At 43.1% G+C, this 18404-nt stretch overlaps 1 protein-coding gene across 3 annotated transcripts in view; it reads right to left on the bottom strand.

Annotated features, from left to right (window-relative positions):
* Nucleotides 1-1942: 1942 nt before the first annotated feature.
* Nucleotides 1943-18404, bottom strand: part of LOC140717383 (membrane cofactor protein-like) — a 57303-nt gene continuing 40841 nt past the window's right edge. For 2 of the 3 annotated variants that reach the window (XM_073030915.1, XM_073030916.1), the window contains 2 exons: nt 14490-14620; nt 1943-4129 (listed from right to left, as the gene is read on the bottom strand). In XM_073030915.1, coding sequence (XP_072887016.1) covers nt 14512-14620 — 109 coding nt within the window. In that variant the 3' untranslated portion in view covers nt 1943-4129; nt 14490-14511. The remainder of the gene's footprint in view (nt 4130-14489; nt 14621-18404) is intronic. The other variant, XM_073030917.1, reaches the window with a different exon arrangement.

The following is an 18404-nucleotide window of genomic DNA, read 5'->3' as shown; positions in this document are numbered from 1 at the left end:
CTAACTCCCTATATTCTCCTTTCAGGACCTCTTCCTTTTTCCTACCTATGTCATTGGTACCTATATGTACCACAACTTCTGGCTCCTCACCCTCCCATTTCAGGATATCGTGGATGCGAAACATCCCGGACTCTGGCACCAGGGAGGCAAACTACCATCCGAGTCTCCTGACTGTGTCCACAGAATCACCTATCTGACCCCTAACTATCGAGTCCCCTATTACTACTGCCTTCCTCTTCCTTTCCCTACCCTTCTGAGCTACAGGACAGACTGTGCTGGAAGCATGGCCACTGTTGCTTTCCCCAGGTAGGCTGTCCACCCCAACAGTACTTAAACAGGAGTACTTATTGTCAAGGGGTACAGCCACTGGGTTACTCTCTAGAACTTGACTCTTCCCCTTCCCTCTCCTAACCGTGACCCACCTGTCTGCCTCCTGTGGCCCTGGTGTGACCACCTGTCGGTAACTCCTCTCTATCAACTCCTCACTCTCCCTCATCATACGAAGGTCATTGAGCTGCAGCTCCAGTTCCCTAACATGGTCCCTTAGGAGATGCAGCTCAGTGCACCTGGCGCAGATGTGGACGTCTGGGAGGCTAGGAGACTCCAGGACCTCCCACATCCGACACCGAGAACAACAAGCTGCCCTCACACTCATAATTCCCTTTCCTCAAATAACAGGAAAAATTGAAAACTAAACCTACCTTGCCTCTTCACTCTGCTTCTGGCTCACTCCGCTGCCCGCTGTATTAGGCTGTGTTCCTTTTAAATCTTCCACACTTCACTGCCCGACGTCACACGCCTGCACAGTCCCGCCTCTCTTAACCCCGATGAGAAGAAAAAATCAAAATGGCTCCTGCATCACTCCTGTTCTGATTCTCAGACTTTCTTCTTCATGTACCGTGGAGAATATTTTGACAGGCTGCATCACTGTTCGGTATGGGGGGAGGGGCTACTGCACAGGACCGAAAGAATCTGCATTGGGTAGTAAATCTAGTTAGCTACATCTTGGGTACTACCCTACAAATTACCCATGACATCATCAGGGAGCGATGTCTCAGAAAATGTCCATTATTAAGGATCTCCAGCACCCAGGGCATGCCCTTTTCTATTACCATCAGGTAGGAGGTTCAGAAGCCTGAAGGCACACACTCAGCGATTCAAGAACAGCTTCTTGCCTTCTGCCATCCGATTCTTAAATGGACATTGAACCCTTGGACACTGCCTCACTTTTTAAAAATATACAGTATTTCTGTTTTTGCATGTTTTTAATTTATTCAATATGCATATTCTGTAATTGATTTATGTATTTATTTTTATCTTCTATACTATATATTGCATTGAACTGCTGTTGCTAACAAACTTCATGACACCTGTTGGTAATAATAAACCTGATTCCCCATCTCACCTTTAAAGTTCTCTCAACTTGTATACAACATCCACTATTTGCTTAATAACTATACAGCTTGGGAGGCCACAGAACCATTGCTAAAAGATTCCCAAATAAGTAAATATTTAGAGTCCTTATTAGGATACATCTAGAGCATTGATTTAATTTCTGATAATCCCATTGTAGGAAAGATGTGGAGACTTCAGAGAGGGTCAGTAGAGATTTACCAGGATGCTGCCTGGTTTAGAGGGCATGTACTATAAAGATGCTGGAAGAACTCAGCAGGTCAGGCAGCACTAGGGAAGAGAGTGAATAGTCAATGGTTCCGGCTGACACCCTTCTCCGATGACATCTTGTTGCCCATTAGAGCCAATGAACTGGCATTGTAATCCTCTGAATTCGAGCTAGACACTTTCAACAGTGAAGGTTTCTAGGATCTGGCCCCATAAGGGTGAGATCCCAATTAGAACAGTGACGACTGGTTTATTGTTCAAATGAACAGCCTGCAACAAAGGTAATCATTGGGCAGCAGATAAGGTGGAAGAGAGAGAGAAATTAATTAGTGCAATGATTTTATTAACGTGAACAGTTGAGATAACAGCACTTGGAAACTATATTTAATGCTTAGACATTAGATCTAAAGTTGAACAGGCTCATTTAGACAAAAACAAGTTAATCAACTTTCACTGTACTTTAAAAGTTAAACTGACAACTGGGTGGTAGTTTGAGATTCAGAACTTACTAAGTCTTTGACATTAGGTCTATTTTATAATATACATGACCTTGATAAGCACTGCAAAATAAACAAGTGAACACCATATCCCAAAGTGAAGAAGAGCAACAGGATGAGCCCTGCCCATCAAAAACAAAAATGTTGTAACAACAGCGGATACAGGATGCATACTATATCTTTCCCACTGGGACCGTGAACTTCAAGAACAGATGTGTTGCGTACATTCAGAAGTATATGGTAACCTCAACCATGATTTTACTAATAAATATCATCGGGCATATAACAAAAACACCAAATTTTAGGTGTAAGGTGACAATACTGTAACTTAAGTGCAAGAATTCTTTAGCACTTTATTTCATTTAAAATTATAAAGTGAAAAATTAAATCACAAGCCAAGAGCAATTCTATTGCACCTTGGAACTTCTAAATAAGTAAGGCCACAATGTGCACTATTTGCACAATAAACGAGATCCTTAATCCACTATGGACAAAACTTCCTTGCTCTTGTTATCTGTGTGACTCCCATCCGCTCAACAACTAAAATCGACAGGACTTCTCACCCAAGCTCTGGTTTCATCTGAAATTTTCCCTCCAGCTTAGTGTAATGTCTAGTCTGGCTTCAACCATCTTCCCGGCAGGTCTTCCCTTATTGGATGTTTAGTTGTGTCTCAAGCTTTGCCTCTAAACTCCTACTCTGTTCCAGCTTCCTCACAACTCTTCATCTTCAATTCTCTCTGACCCTCAGCTTCTACAAATCCCTAGCAACCCCTTCCCATAAAAGCCCAGAGCAACAGAAACACCACCAGAAGCTACAAAGGCCTCATCCCTGGGAGAGCAAGGATCTTCGCCTAGAAGACGGGCCATACCTGGGGACAATTAGAAAGACGTGCGCAGGACAGAGGACTCTGGTGAGCAGCTGTCAGAGGCCTAGGTCCCAGTAGGGGTGAAGGGTTTAAGTAAGAATGGTGGTCTCACATCGGGTGACATGGGAAGATTCTGGCCTTTTCTGCAAAGGAGAGCAGTTCAGTTGCACCCCTCAAGCAACCACCTACTTGCTTGCGTTGTTCAGAACTGCATGCCTTTGGAGGGGTAATCCTACCCCAGCTTTAGAAGAGGTATAAAGATTAACAATGCTTTGCCAGGAGCATCCTGAAAGCAGCACACAGGAAAGAGAAACAAATCTACCTTTTGAGCTAAATTAGCAAAGAGCAAGTTACATTTCTGCTGTGCAGGACTTCAGTGAAATTAATCAGAAGTTCTAATTAAGTTTTTAAAACACAAGTTGACTTCTTTTGAAGCACTTGTTTTTTTTTTGCATCTTCGATGGTGGAATGGTTTCGAACAAAATGTAATTAACCTCAGTAAAGTGGTTTATTACCAATGTCACAATCATCTGTCCAGATGTTTAAAACAGGTTGTTGGAACAAACTGAGACCCTCTGAACAAGAATACTCTGGCACTGGTTTTGCTGATTTCAAAAGCACTCACAAATCAAAACATCAGATTTAAATATTAAATAGCACTCAAACAAACCCAATAATTATCTTCTCCTGGAAAAACCCTGATCAATTATTAATTTAGAAATACCATGAAACAATCATACAACTTGGATCCTCCAGCAGATACTGGGATCAGGTACTCCTTAGCTTCCAAATGGGAAATGTTTTCAGGGAAATATTACAAAATAAAAAGATGATCTTTGTTGTAATTTCTTTGCAACTGATCTGAAGTTTCATAAACATTCCTTTGCAAGAATGGGAACATTTCCATTTGTTCTGCTGCTTAGCAACTTCGTGAGCTGGCACACAAGTTCAACTGAGTTTCAATGACTGTGTGTCCTCATCTTTTTTTTTTCAAAAGCACCATTAGGGAAATGCAGAGGATTTAGCAGGATTTGCTTAACCGAATGTCTATACGGGATACACTTGTTCGACACAGCAGGAGAAGCTCCAGTTCCACACCTCTGCCATGATGAACCAAATTCAAAATGATAACTTCATAGTACTGATCTGTAGAAGGAAAGAAAAAAAATTAATAGTCTGTAATGTAGTGTAGAAAGAGTTTACCGTAGATTCCGGACTACAGAGCGCACCTGATTAAAAGCCGCTGGCTCTAATTTTAGAAATAAAATCAATTTTTTACTTGTACAGGCCGCACCGGATTTTCGGCCGCACCGGATTTTCGGCCGCAGGTGTCCCACGTTGTAATATGAGATATTTACACAGAAAGATATTACACGTGAGGATTTTTTAACTTTTAATTAAATCCGTATGGTAACATAAACAAATACATATTGCAAATGCTTTTTTTCGAACCGTGCCTGTAACGCGGCTACTTTTAAATATACGTTGCGTATACTTCTTTACTGAACAACATTCCAATATCTCCTAACGACTGGTAAAAAATATATATACTGCAGCCTACCAGGAAAAGTTATTAATCGCCTTTAACTTAAAAGCAGCGTTTTCACTCCGCCGCTCGCCCCCCTCCTTCCCGTTTATCGCAAACCGGTATCCCACAAGACGTGGCGAAACCGGGTGTGACGTCATAGCATCCCGCGATGTAGTACAGAAAACAAATATAGTTAAAACAGTTCTAACTTTAACTAACAAATGAATTACTAAGCAAAAATATTATAAACTAAATAACTGCCATAAAGGCAGCACAATGCTTTTCTTCGAGTGTTTTCCATGTTGATGAGGGTGAGTACAAATGACTGATTTACAATAATTTAATTGTGAAAGTGCGCTTGATTTATCGTACAGTTTCATTGGACCTCTGTGAACTACTCATCAATTTTATTGGTCTACTGTTACGAGGCAAAATGTTTTTGGCGGCATGAAAAAAAACCATGTATTAGCCGCTCCGTATTAAAGGCCGCAGAGTTCAAAGCTGTTCAAAATGTGGGAAAAAAGTAGCGGCTTAAAATCCGGAATCTACGGTAGTTAAGAATGCAAACACAAAAAGATCTGCAGATGCTGGAAATTCAAGCAACACAAAATGCTGGTGGAACGCAGCAGGCCAGGCACCAGTTATGGGAAGAAGTACAGTCGACGTTTCGGGCCGAGACCCTTCGCCAGGACTAACTGAAAGAAGAGATAGTAAGAGATTTGAAAGTGGGAGGGGGAGGGGGAGATCCAAAATGATAGGAGAAGACAGGAGGGGGAGGGATACCTAAGAGCTGGCTATAGTAACGGGTCTGGGTCAAATGTGGTCGAAAAGTTGAAGGGCCATAGAAATTATAGATGGGGAGCAGTGAGAGAGGGTTTCACGAAACTCCTGAAGAAAAGATTTATACTTCTTCAGTGCAGGCATCACTGGAAGATAATGTGTGACTCCACTAAGGAGCACCAGGCCATTGTCTCCCACACCATCACCAACCTTATCAGCTCTGGGGATCTCCCATCCACTGCCACCATCCTCACAGCTCCCACACTCTGTACTTCCCATTTCTACCTCTTACCCAATATCCACAAATATGCCTGTCCAGGTAGACAGACCCACTGTTTCAGCTTGCTCCTGCCCCACCGAACTCATTTCTGCATACCTCAACACTGTTTTATCCCCCTTGTTCAATCCCTTCCCACCTATGTTCATAACACTTCTCACACTTTGAATTTTTTCAATGATTTTAAGTTCCCTGGCCCCCACTATTTAATTTTCACCATGGATGTCCAGTCCCTATATACCTCTACCCCCCCACCAGGAAGATCTCAAAGCTCTCCACTTCTTTTTGGATTCCAGTCCTAACCAGTTCCCTTCTACCACCACTCTCCTCCATCTAGCGGAATTAGCCCTTACTCTTAATAACTTCTCCTTTGGCTCCTCCCACTTCCTCCAAACCAAAGGTGTAGCCATGGGCACCCATATGGGTCCCAGCTATGCCTGCCTTTTTGTTGGCTTTTGTGGAACAGTCCATGTTCCAAGCCTATACTGGTATCCGACCCCCACTTTTCCTTCGCTACATCAACGGCTATATTGATGCCGTTTCCTGTACCCATGCTGCGCTCGTTGACTTTATTAACTTTGCCTCCAACTTTCACCCTACCCTCAAATTTACCTGGTCCATTTCCAACACCCCTCTCCCCTTTCTTGATCTTTCTGTCTCTATCTCTGGAGACGGCTTATTCAGATTCAGATTCAAATTCAGTTTATTGTCATTTATAAACCACAAATACAATGCAGTTAAAAAATGAGACAATGTTCTCCAGAATGATATCACGAAAAAGCACAAAACAGACCACACAAGAAAAACCACATAACGTTTGGTAATCTCCAATCCAGAGTCCGGAGAGGCTGCTGTGTATCGATAATGCGCTACCGTCTTAGCATGTTCCCCGGAAAGGAACTAAAAACCCATCAAATAAAACTAAAGCTACAAGACCTACACAAAACCACATAGTTACATATAGTTATAGTTAACATATAGTTTCAACAGTGCAGACAATAGCATAATTGATAAAAGACTAACTGACAAAGACCACATAATTATAACACATAGTTTCAACAGTGCAAAGTGTGATATGGTGCAACTCAAACTACCTGCGTCTCAATATCACCAAGACCAAGGAGATGGTGGTGGACTTTAGGAGATCTAGGCCTCATATGGAGCCAGTGATCATTAATGGAGAATGTGTGGAGCAGGTTAAGACCTACAAGTATCTGGGAGTACAGTTAGACGAGAAGCTAGACTGGACTGCCAACACAGATGCCTTGTGCAGGAAGGCACAGAGTCGACTGTACTTCCTAAGAAGGTTGGCGTCATTCAATGTCTGTAGTGAGATGCTGAAGATGTTCTATAGGTCAGTTGTGGAGAGCGCCCTCTTCTTTGTGGTGGCGTGTTGGGGAGGAAGCATTAAGAAGAGGGAGGCCTCACGTCTTAATAAGCTGGTAAGGAAGGCGGGCTCTGTCTTGGGCAAAGTACTGGAGAGTTTAACATCGGTAGCTGAGCGAAGGGCGCTGAGTAGGCTACGGTCAATTATGGATAACTCTGAACATCCTCTACATAGCACCATCCAGAGACAGAGAAGCAGTTTCAGCGACAGGTTACTATCGATGCAATGCTCCTCAGACAGGATGAAGAGGTCAATACTCCCCAATGCCATTAGGCTTTACAATTCTACCGCCAGGACTTAAGAACTTTTTAAAAGCTATTATTAATGCTTTTTGAGATAGTGATTTAGATGCATATCATATTTTTTTTTACTGAGTTAAGTATTGTATGTAAGTAGTTTTGCTACAACAAGTGTATGGGACATTGGAAAAAAAGTTGAATTTCCCCATGGGGATGAATAAAGTATCTATCTATCTATCTATCTAAGCAATACCGTAATCTGATAAAGAGCAGTCCATGGCACAGTTTAAAAGAAAGTTTCAAAGTCCCAACAGCCTATCATCTCACGCAGACGGTAGAAGGAAGAAAAACTCTTCCTGCCATGAACCTCCAGCGCCACAGCTTGCTGATACAGGACTCATGCGAGGCCCGACCGCAGCCAACTCCGAGTCCGTCCGAAAACCTCGAGCCTCTGACACCGAGCACCATCTCTGCCAAGCGCTTTGACCTCGGCACCGGCCGCCAAGCAACAGGCAAAGCCGAGGATTTGGGGCCTTCCTCCCGGAGATTTTTCCGATCGCACAGTAGCAGCGGCAGCGAAACAGGCATTTCAAAAGTTTCACCAGATGTTCCTCCGTGCTTCACATGTCCACCTCCATCAAATCAGGATTGTACATGGCATCCTACATGACAGATTACAGATATTCCAAAGTGGCCGCTGCGCGCTGCGTCGCGCCGCCATCTTGCAGATATCTACTGATATCTACAAACCCCATTTCCAGAAAAGTTGGGATATTTTCCAAAATGCAATAAAAACAAAAATCTGTGATATGTTAATTCACGTAAACCTTTATTTAACTGACAAAACTACAAAGAAAAGATTTTCAATAGTTTTACTGACCAACTTAATTGTATTTTGTAAATATACACAAATTTAGAATTTGATGGCTGCAACACACTCAACAAAAGTTGGGACAGAGTTAAAATAAGATTGAAAAGTGCACAGGATATTCAAGTAACACCGGTTTGGAAGACTCCACATTAAGCAGGCTAATTGGTAGCAGGTGAGGTATCATGACTGGGTATAAAAGTAGCGTCCATCAAAGGCTCAGACTTTGCAAGCACGGATGGGTCGTGGCTCACCCCTTTGTGCCAAAATTCGTGAGAGAATTGTTAGTCAGTTCAAAAGGAACATTTCCCAACGCAAGATTGCAGAGAATTTAGGTCTTTCAACATCTACAGTACATAATATTGTGAAAAGATTCAGAGAATTCAGAGACATCTTAGTGCGTAAAGGGCAAGGTCGGAAACCACTGTTGAATGCGCGTGATCTTCGAGCCCTCAGGCGGCACTGCCTAAGAAACCGTCATGCTACTGTGACAATTATAGCCACCTGGGCTCGGGAGTACTTCGGAAAACCATTGTCACTTAACACAGTCCGTCGCTGCATCCAGAAATCCAACTTGAAACTGTATTACGCAAGGAGGAAGCCATACATCAACTCTATACAGAAACGCCAGCGAGTTCTCTGGGCTCGAGCTCATCTCAGATGGACTGAAAGACCGTGGAACTGTGTGCTGTGGTCAGATGAGTCCACATTTCAGCTAGTTTTCGGAAAAACCGGGCGTCGAGTTCTCCATGCCAAAGATGAAAATGACCATCCTGATTGTTATCAGCGAAAGGTGCAAAAGCCAGCATCTGTGATGGTATGGGGGTGCATCAGTGCCCACCGCATGGCTGAGCTGCATGTATGTGAAGGTACCATTGACTCTGAGGCGTGTATTAGGATTTTAGAGAGACATACGTTGCCATCAAGGCGACATCTCTTCCCGGGACGTCCATGCTTATTTCAGCAGGACAATGCCAGACCACATTCTGCATGGGCTACAACAGCGTGGCTTTGTAGACACAGTGTGTGTGTGCTTGGCTGGCCTGCTACCAGTCCAGATCTATCTCCTATTGAAAATGTATGGCACATCATGAAGAGGAGCATCAGACAACGGAGACCATGGACTGTTGAGCAGCTGAAGTCATATATCAAGCAAGAATGGACAAAATTTCCAATTGCAAATCTACTACAATTAGTATCCTTAGTTCCAAAACGATTAAAAAGTGTTATTAAAAGGAAAGGTGATGTAACACAATGGTAAACATGCCTCTGTCCCTACTTTTGTTGAGTGTGTTGCAGCCATCAAATTCTAAATTTGTGTATATTTACAAAATACAATTAAGTTGGTCAGTAAAACTATTGAAAATCTTTTCTTTGTACTTTTGTCAGTTAAACCAAGGTTCACGTGAATTAACATATTTCTGTCTTTATTGCATTTTGGAAAATATCCCAACTTTTCTGGAAATGGGGTTTGTACTATAAGCCTAGACTCTCACAGCTACCTGACTCCCACCCTGTCTCTTGCAAAAATGCCATCCCCTTCTCATAATTCCTCAGTCTCTGCCACATCTGCTCTCAGGATAAGGTTTTTCATCCCAGGACAAAGATGTCTTCCTTTTTTAAAAGAAAGGGGCTTCCCTTCCTCCACCATCAACTCTGCTCTCACCCCACCCTGGATAGGGTTCCCCTTGTCCTCACCTACCACCTCACCAGCCTCCGGGTCCAACATATAATTCGCCATAATTTCCTCCACCTCCAATGGGATCCCACTACCAAGCACATCTTTCCCTCTCCCCCCTTTCTGCTTTCCGCAGGGATTGCTCCCTACGCGACTCCGTTGTCCATTTCCCCCCCCATCCCTTCCCACCGATCTCCCTCCCAGCACTTACCCTTGTAAGCGGAACAAGTGCTACATCTGCCCTTACACTTCCTCCCTCACCACCATTCAAGGCCCCAGACAGTCCTTCCAGGTGAGGCAGCACTTCACCTGCGAGTCTGCTGGTGTGATATACTGTGTCCAGTGCTCCAAGTGTGGCCTTCTATATATTGGTGAGACCTGATGCAGACTGGGAGACTGTTTCGCTGAACACCTATGCTCTTGTCCGCCAGAGAAAGCAGGATCTCCCAGTGGCCACACATTTTAATTCCACGTCCCATTCTGATATGTCTATCCATGGCCTGCTCTACTGTCAAGATGAAGCCACACTCAGGTTGGAGGAACAACACCTTATATTCCGTCTGGGTAGCCTCCAACCTGATGGCATGAACATTGATTTCTCTAACTTCTGTTAATACCCCATCCCCTTCTTCTCCCATCCCTTATTTATTAAACCCCCCCCCCCTTTTCTCTCTCTGCCCCTCTCACAATCACTCCTAGCCTGCTATCCATCTCCCTCTGGTGCTCCCCTCCCCCTTTCTTTCTCCCTAGGCCTCCTGTCCCATGATCCTTTCCCTTCTCCAGCTGTGTATCCCTTTTGCCAATCAACTTATCAGTTCTAGACTTCATCCCTCCCCTCCTGTCTTCTCCTATCATTTCAGAACTCCCCCTCCCACTTTTAAATCTCTTACTATCTCTTCGTTCAGTTAGTCCTGATGAAGGGTCTCAGGCCAAAACGTCCACTGTACTTCTTCCAATAGATGCTGCCTGGCCTGCTGCATTTAATAGACAATAGGTGCAGGAGTAGGCCATTTGGCCCTTCTAGCCAGCACCACCATTCACTGTGATCATGGCTGATCATACACAATCAGTACCCCATTCCTGCCCTCTCCCCATATCCCTTGACTCCGCTATCTATAAGAGCTCTATCTAACTCTCTCTTGAATGCATCCAGAGACTTGGGTTCCACTGCCTTCTGGAGCAGAGCATTCCACATATCCACCACTCTCTGGGTGAAAAAGTTTTTCCGCATCGCAGTTCTAAATGGCCTACCCCTTATTCTTAAACTGTGGCCTCTAGTTCTGGACTCACCCAACAGCGGGAACATGCTTCCTGCCTCCAGCGTGTTCAATCCCTTAATAATCTTATATGTCTCAATCAGATCCTCTCTTATCCTTCTAAATTCCAGTGTATACAAGCCCAGTCGCTCCAATCTTTCAACATATGACAGTCCCGCCATTCCGGGAATTAACCTTGTGAACTTACGCTGCACTCCCTCAATAGCAAGAATGTCCTTCCTCAAATTTGGAGACCAAAACTCCACACAATACTCCAGGTGGGGTCTCACCAGGGCCCTGTACAGCAGAAGGACCTCTTTACTCCTATACTCAATTCCTCTTGTTATAAAGGCCAGCATGCCATTAGCTTTCTTCACTGCCTGCTGTACCTGCATGCCTGCTTTCATTGACTGATGTACAAGAACACCTAGATCTCATTGTACTTCCCCTTTTCCTAACTTGACTCCATTTAGGTAGTAATCTGCCTTCTTGTTCTTGCCACCAAAGTGGATAACCTCACATTTATCGACATTAAACTGCATCTGCCATATATTTGCCCACCTACCCAACCTGTCCAAGTCACCCTGCATTCTCATAACATCTTCCTGACATTTCACACTGCCACCCAGCTATGTGTCATCAGCAAATTTGCTAATGTTACTTTTAATCCCTTCATCTAAATCATTAATGTATATTGTAAACAGCTGCAGTCCCAGCACCAAACCTTGCGGTACCCCACTGGTCACAGCCTGCCATTCCGAAAGGGACCCGTTAATCGCTATTCTTTGTTTCCTGTCAGCCAGCCAATTTTCAATCCATGTCAGTACTCTGCCCCCAATACCATGTGCCCTAATTTTGCCCACTAATCTCCTATGTGGGACTTTATCAAAAGCTTTCTGGAAGTCCAGGTACACTATATTCCACCAGTATTTTGTGTATGTTTAGTTAAGTAGCTTTCAAAAGTCTAAGCAGAGCTCTGATAGGGATTTATAAGATTATGTGAGACAAAAATAGAGTAGACAGACAGCATCTTTTCCCCAGGGTTGAAATGTCTAATACCAGAAAGTATACATTTATGCCATAGACCCCAGGTTGTGAACCTCTGATTTAGGGTGAGAGAGTCATTTCAAAGGAGGTGTGTGGGACAAGTTTCATTTAAAAACACACTGGTGAGTGCCTAGAATGTGCTACCTGTGATGGTGGTAGTGGCAGATACTATTAAGAGACGTTTAGAAGGCACACGAATGTGAGGACAATGGAGGGATATCAAAATTGTGCAGGCAGGAGGGATTAATTTAGTTGACCATTGACTATTAATTTAATAGGTTCAACACAACATTGTGAGCCAAAGGGCCTGTTCCTGTGCTGTTCTAAGTTCTAAGTCACAGAGTCAACTAAAACTGGTAAAGCTAAGGAGTAATATCACTCATTTTCCACTAGAAAAATCAACTCTGCAAACATAAATTATTTGAAATAAAAAGCAGAAATTCAACAATGACAATCCACAGTTGCAGTCTCAAGAGTTAAGTTTAATGTAATCTGTGAAATCCTGAAGTTGGTGAGGACTTCATTCCTTAGGACACAAGAAAATGAGGGGTGAGTTATAGAATTGTGAGAGGCATAGATGAGGTGGATGGCAAGTCTTTTCCCCACACATATAGTTACTGTCATTTACAGTTTTTTATCATCATGTACTGTATTGTACTACTGGAGCATAACAACAAATTTCCGACTGGACGTTGGTGATATTAAACCTGACTCTGATGGAGTGGCAAGTATTTTGTTTAAATACACACAATGGTAGGTGCTGAAACCCATTTCCATGAGTGGTGGTAGGAGCAGATACAATAGATACAATGTTTAAGAGGCATTTAGTCACATGAGCAGACAGGGAATGGAAGGATATGGGCCATGTGCAGGCAGATGGCATTAGATTAGTATCATGGTTGGCATAGCTATTGTTCCATCATCTAAACTTCTAACTAATTATCCAGTTCGTAACCACCTTATGTTGCCTGCGACTTGAGCCAGAGAAAGGCTACTTTGCTACTGAGTCTGTGCCAGAAAGGGCTTCCCAGTGTAAACCCACCTTCCAACACTGAGCTCACATCACTTCAGGATACACTTCCTCACATATATATCCAAGTCCTGTTTAGGTACGGCAGGTGCTTCTGCCCTATTACCCCTCCTGGTCACTACCACCCTTTCAATGAAACTGGTTTTCCTTTGTCTCCCCCTTTATGCTTGGCCGATTGGCCACTCTACCCCGACCCAATGTCATTTTGTGCAATTCAATCAAATATTCTCTCCATCTTCTTCATTCCAAGGAAATTAACCATAAAAGGGAGAATTAGATTATTCAGCCCATCGAATCTACTCCGCCATGTGATTGTGGATGATTTATTATCCCCTCAATCCTATTTTCCTGCCTTTGACACCCTTACTAATCAAGAACCTATCAACCTCCTCTTAAAATACACCAAACAACTTAGCCTGTACTGTCACCTGTGGCAATTTGATAAGATCCCTCCTTAATCTTCTAAACTCCAGCGAGTACAGGCCTATAGCCACCAAACGCTCTCCATATGTTAATCCTTTTAATCCCAGGATCATTCTTGTGAACTACATCTGGATCTTCTCCAATGCCAGCACGTCCTTTCTCAGATAAAGGGTGCAAAACTGCTCATAGCACTGCAAGAGCAGTCTGATCAATACCTTGAAGCATCAGCATACATCCTTGTTTTAATATACTAGTCCTCTTGAATTGAATGCTAACACTGCATTTGCCTTCTTCACTACATACTCAACCTGCAAGTTAACCTTTAGGGAATCCTGCACGAGGACCCACCAGTCTATCTTTATGTGCATCAGAAAAGGTTTTCCAGTACTGGCAATATTTCACTTTCACAACTCCAAATGTTTTTTTAAATATAAAAAAGGACCCCAGACCTCAGCACATCAGAATGTTTCCTGTCGCCTTGAGGCATTGGCTCTAGTGTACTATCCTCAACCTCTGGATTAAATTCTCTTCCTGACCAGCAGGAAGGTGATCAGTATCTCACAAAGGAGGTGCAAGGTGCTCCCTCCTTTCCACTAGCTTGCAGGTCACCATTAAGCAAGGTGTAACACCTTCCTAGACCCTGATCAGTGTCACATGCAGGGAGTGTATGATCGTATAAGCAGCTGGTGCAGATCACAAGTCCTGGTTCTGCAAATACTGACACCAGGCAGAGAATCTCTGAAGAGTACTGATAATAATGGCTGCGGCCACCTATCTTGTAAAAACACTGACCAGAAGGCAGCAGTGGCAAACCACTTCTGAGAAAAACTTTGCCAAGAACAATCATAGTCAAAGACCACGATCGACAGTTGCTACATAATGATAATGATGATGATCAGACTTCTAGCTCTACACTGACTAACCTTCTTTGAACAAGTACTTTTAAATGATTAAATTTTTCCCCAATCACTGATGGAGATATAAAATCAATACCTTTTTAAAAAAAAAAAGTGTATTACTTTGCCCCTTCAACAGCTGCAAGGGGCTTCATCTGATTGGAATGTGCCTCTCCACTCTCAGGGTCTCCTTTCTTGTTTTTTGTCAGGCAAGAAAGAATATTGCCACTGTAAGAATAGATGGAGAAGTGAGTCAGTTTATGAAAATTAAGAGAGGCGTAGACAAGGATGTGTTTTCTCCCCTGATTTGTTTAACGTGTACAGTCAATATTACAAAATAATAAGACATCTTGGGAATCAATGTTGGCGATGAAAACATCAATAATTTCAGATATGTGGATGACACTGTTAATTGCAAGTGCGGAGGAAGAACTACAAAACTTAATTGATACAATTGTTGAAGAAAGTGCAAAAATGGGTCTACAGGTGGCTGCCATTTTTCGAACATTCACTTTACGACAGCTCGCTGTTACAAAAGACCTACATTAGTACCCGTTTTCGCTAACCAAAGCGGATTTTCACTTTTACGAAAAAAAAGATGTCTGCTTTATACGTGTGTTTACCCTGAGAAAGACTACCATGACTGTGAAGCCTCGTGTGGGGAGTTGTGTGCGCAGGCGTGTACGTGATTTCTTTTTCTCCAAATCAATTTTGGCTCGCTGTCTTCCCTATTCTGATAAGTGAAACTACATCGTACATACAATATTTCTACTTTATATAGGCTGTATATTTATCATATCATTCCTGCCTTTACTATATGTTTGTGTTATTTTAGGTTTTATGTGTTATTTGGAATGATTTGGTAGGTTATTTTTTGCGGCTGGGAATGCTCAAAAAATTTTCCCATATAAATTAATGGTAATTGCTTCTTTGCTTTACGACATTTCAGCTTACAAACGGTTTCAGAGGAACGCTCTACCTTTGGATAGCAGGGGGAAACCTGTATCTATCAATTGCAAAAGGACAGAACGTATGGTGATATCTAAGAAGGAGAAACCTATCTGCAGGCTGAGAATAAACGGGGAAGACATAAAACAAGTACAGAACTTCTGCTACTTAGGAAGCTGGGTGACATCAGATGGCAGGTGCGACATGGACATCAAAAGAAGAATAGGGATGGTAAAAGATACCTTTACGAGAATGAAGAGTATACTGACCAACACTAAACTAGGCATGAAAACCCGCCTCAGAGTACTGAAATGTTGTGGTTACCCAGTTGTGTAATATGGCTCAAAATGTTGGACAATATCTAGTAACATGAGGAAACGAATTGAAGCAGCAGAGATGTGGTTTTTGAGGAGGATGCAAAGAATATCATGGACTAAACAACTATCTAACAAGGATGTCATGAACAGAGCAAGCACAAAAAGAGAAATAATGTATGAGATCATGAAAAGGCAAAGTACCGTAGATTCCGGACTACAGAGCGCACCTGATTTTAAGCCGCTGGCACTAATTTTAGAAATAAAATCATTTTTTTAAATGTAAAGGCCGCACCGGATTTTAGGCCGCACCGGATTTTCGGCCGCAGGTGTCCCACGTTGTAATATGAGATATTTACACAGAAAGATATTACACGTGAGGATTTTTTTAACTTTTAATTAAATCCATATGGTAACAAAAACAAATACATATTGCAAATGCTTTTTTTCGAACCGTGCCCGTACGCGGCTACTTTTAAATATACGTTGCGTATACTTCTTTACTGAACAACATTCCAATATCTCCTAACGACTGGTAAAAAATATATATACTGCAGCCTACCAGGAAAAGTTATTGATACCTTTAACTTAAAAGCAGATTTCGCTCGGATCCAAAGCCGCTCGCGGAATCCGCTCCCCCCCTCCTTTCCGTTTCATCGCAAACGGCATTTAAAAGCAGATTTCGCTCGGATCCAAAGCCGCTCGCGGAATCCGCTCCCCCCCTCCTTTCCGTTTCATCGCAAACGGCATTTAAAAGCAGATTTCGCTCGGATCCAAAGCCGCTCGCGTAATCCGCTCCCCCCCCTCCTTTCCGTTTCATCGCAAACGGCATTTAAAAGCAGATTTCGCTCGGATCCAAAGCCGCTCGCGGAATCCGCTCCCCCCCTCCTTTCCGTTTCATCGCAAACGGCATTTAAAAGCAGATTTCGCTCGGATCCAAAGCCGCTCGCGTAATCCGCTCCCCCCCTCCTTTCCGTTTCATCGCAAACGGCATTTTCCCACAAGACGCCGCGAAACCGGGTGTGACGTCATAGCATCCCGCGATGTAGTACAGAAAACAAATATAGTTTAAACTAAGTAGGGTAGGTAGCACAATGCTTCGAGTGTTTTCCATGTTGATGAGGGTGAGTACAAATGACTGATTTACAATAATTTAATTGTGAAAGTGCGCATGATTTATCGTACAATTTCATTGGACCTCTGTGAACTACTCATCAATTTTATTGGTCTACTGTTACGAGGCAAAATGTTTACGAGGCGGCATGAAAAAAACCTTGCATTAGCCGCTCCGGATTATTGGCCGCAAAGTTCAAAGCTGTTCAAAATGTGGGAAAAAAGTAGCGGCTTAAAATCCGGAATCTACGGTAACTTCACTGGACATGTGATTAGGAAAGAGGAGTTAGAATGCACGGTAATTATGGGAGAGACTGAAGGGAAGAAAGCAAGTGGAAGGCAAAGACAAATGATGATGGAGACAGCAGCCAGAGAACCGGAAATGAATACCAACGAATAGATCCACTGACCTGAAACAGGAGTGTGTGGGTCATGGCAGTCAGAGCTCAAACTGGGCATGGCACCTGATGATGATGATGATGAGAAAGAACTCAAGACAGACAGACATACTTTATTGATCCCAAGGGAAATTGGGTTTTGTTACAGTCGCACCAACAAAGAATAGTGTAGAAATATAGCAATATAAAACCATAAATAATTAAATAATAATAAGTAAATAATGCCAAGTGGAAATTAGTCCAGGACCAGACTATTGGCTCAGGGTGTCTGACACTCTGAAGGAGGAGTTGTAAAGTTTGATGGCCACAGGCAGGAATGACTTCCTATGACGCTCAATGTTGCATCTCGGTGGAATGAGTCTTTGGCTGAATGTACTCCTGTGCCTAACCAGTACATTATGGAGTGGATGGAAGACATTGTCCAAGATAACATGCAACTTGGACAGCATCCTCTTTTCAGACACCACCATCAGAGAGTCCAGTTCCACCCCACAACATCACTGGCCTTACGAATGAGTTTGTTGATTCTGTTGGTGTCTGCTACCCTCAACCTGCTGGCCCAGCACACAACAGCAAACATGATAGCACTGGCCACCACAGACTCGTAGAACATCCTCAGCATCGTCCGGCAGATGTTAAAGGACCTCAGTCTCCTCAGGAAATAGAGACGACTCTGACGCTTCTTGTACACAGCCTCAGTGTTCTTTGACCAGTCCAGTTTATTGTCAATTCAGATACCCAGGTATTTGTAATCCTCCACCATGTCCACACTGACCCCTTGGTTGGAAACTGGGGTCACCAGTGCCTAGGCCCTCCTCAGGTCCACCACCAGCTCCCTAGTCTTTTTCACATTAAGCTGCAGATGATTCTGCTCACACCATGTGACAAAGTTTCCCCACCGTAGCCCTGTACTCCACCTCATCTCCCTTGCTGATGCATCCAACTATGGCAGTCATCAGAAAACTTCTGAAGATGGCAAGACTCTGCAGTAGTTGAAGAACCAAGGAACATGAGAAATCCACATTCAACCTTTCAAACATGCTCTGCCAAAAATGATATAGTGTTGTCCCAGCATATATGATGAATAAACTCTTCTCGGGCTTCCACTCATTGTCTGTTCCTCCTGATTGGTTTGTCCTCATCCAAACAGGTTTCCCCTGTCCCACCTTGTTTACAATCAAATTATAATCCTTGCTTAGGGCAACAGCTTTGTCTTTGTTAAAATTCTTTTTCTCCAGT

Source organism: Hemitrygon akajei, chromosome 27 (genome assembly GCF_048418815.1).
Source record: "Hemitrygon akajei chromosome 27, sHemAka1.3, whole genome shotgun sequence".
NCBI classification, from domain to species: Eukaryota; Metazoa; Chordata; class Chondrichthyes; order Myliobatiformes; family Dasyatidae; genus Hemitrygon; species Hemitrygon akajei.
This window is presented reverse-complemented; position numbering and strand designations above follow the sequence as displayed.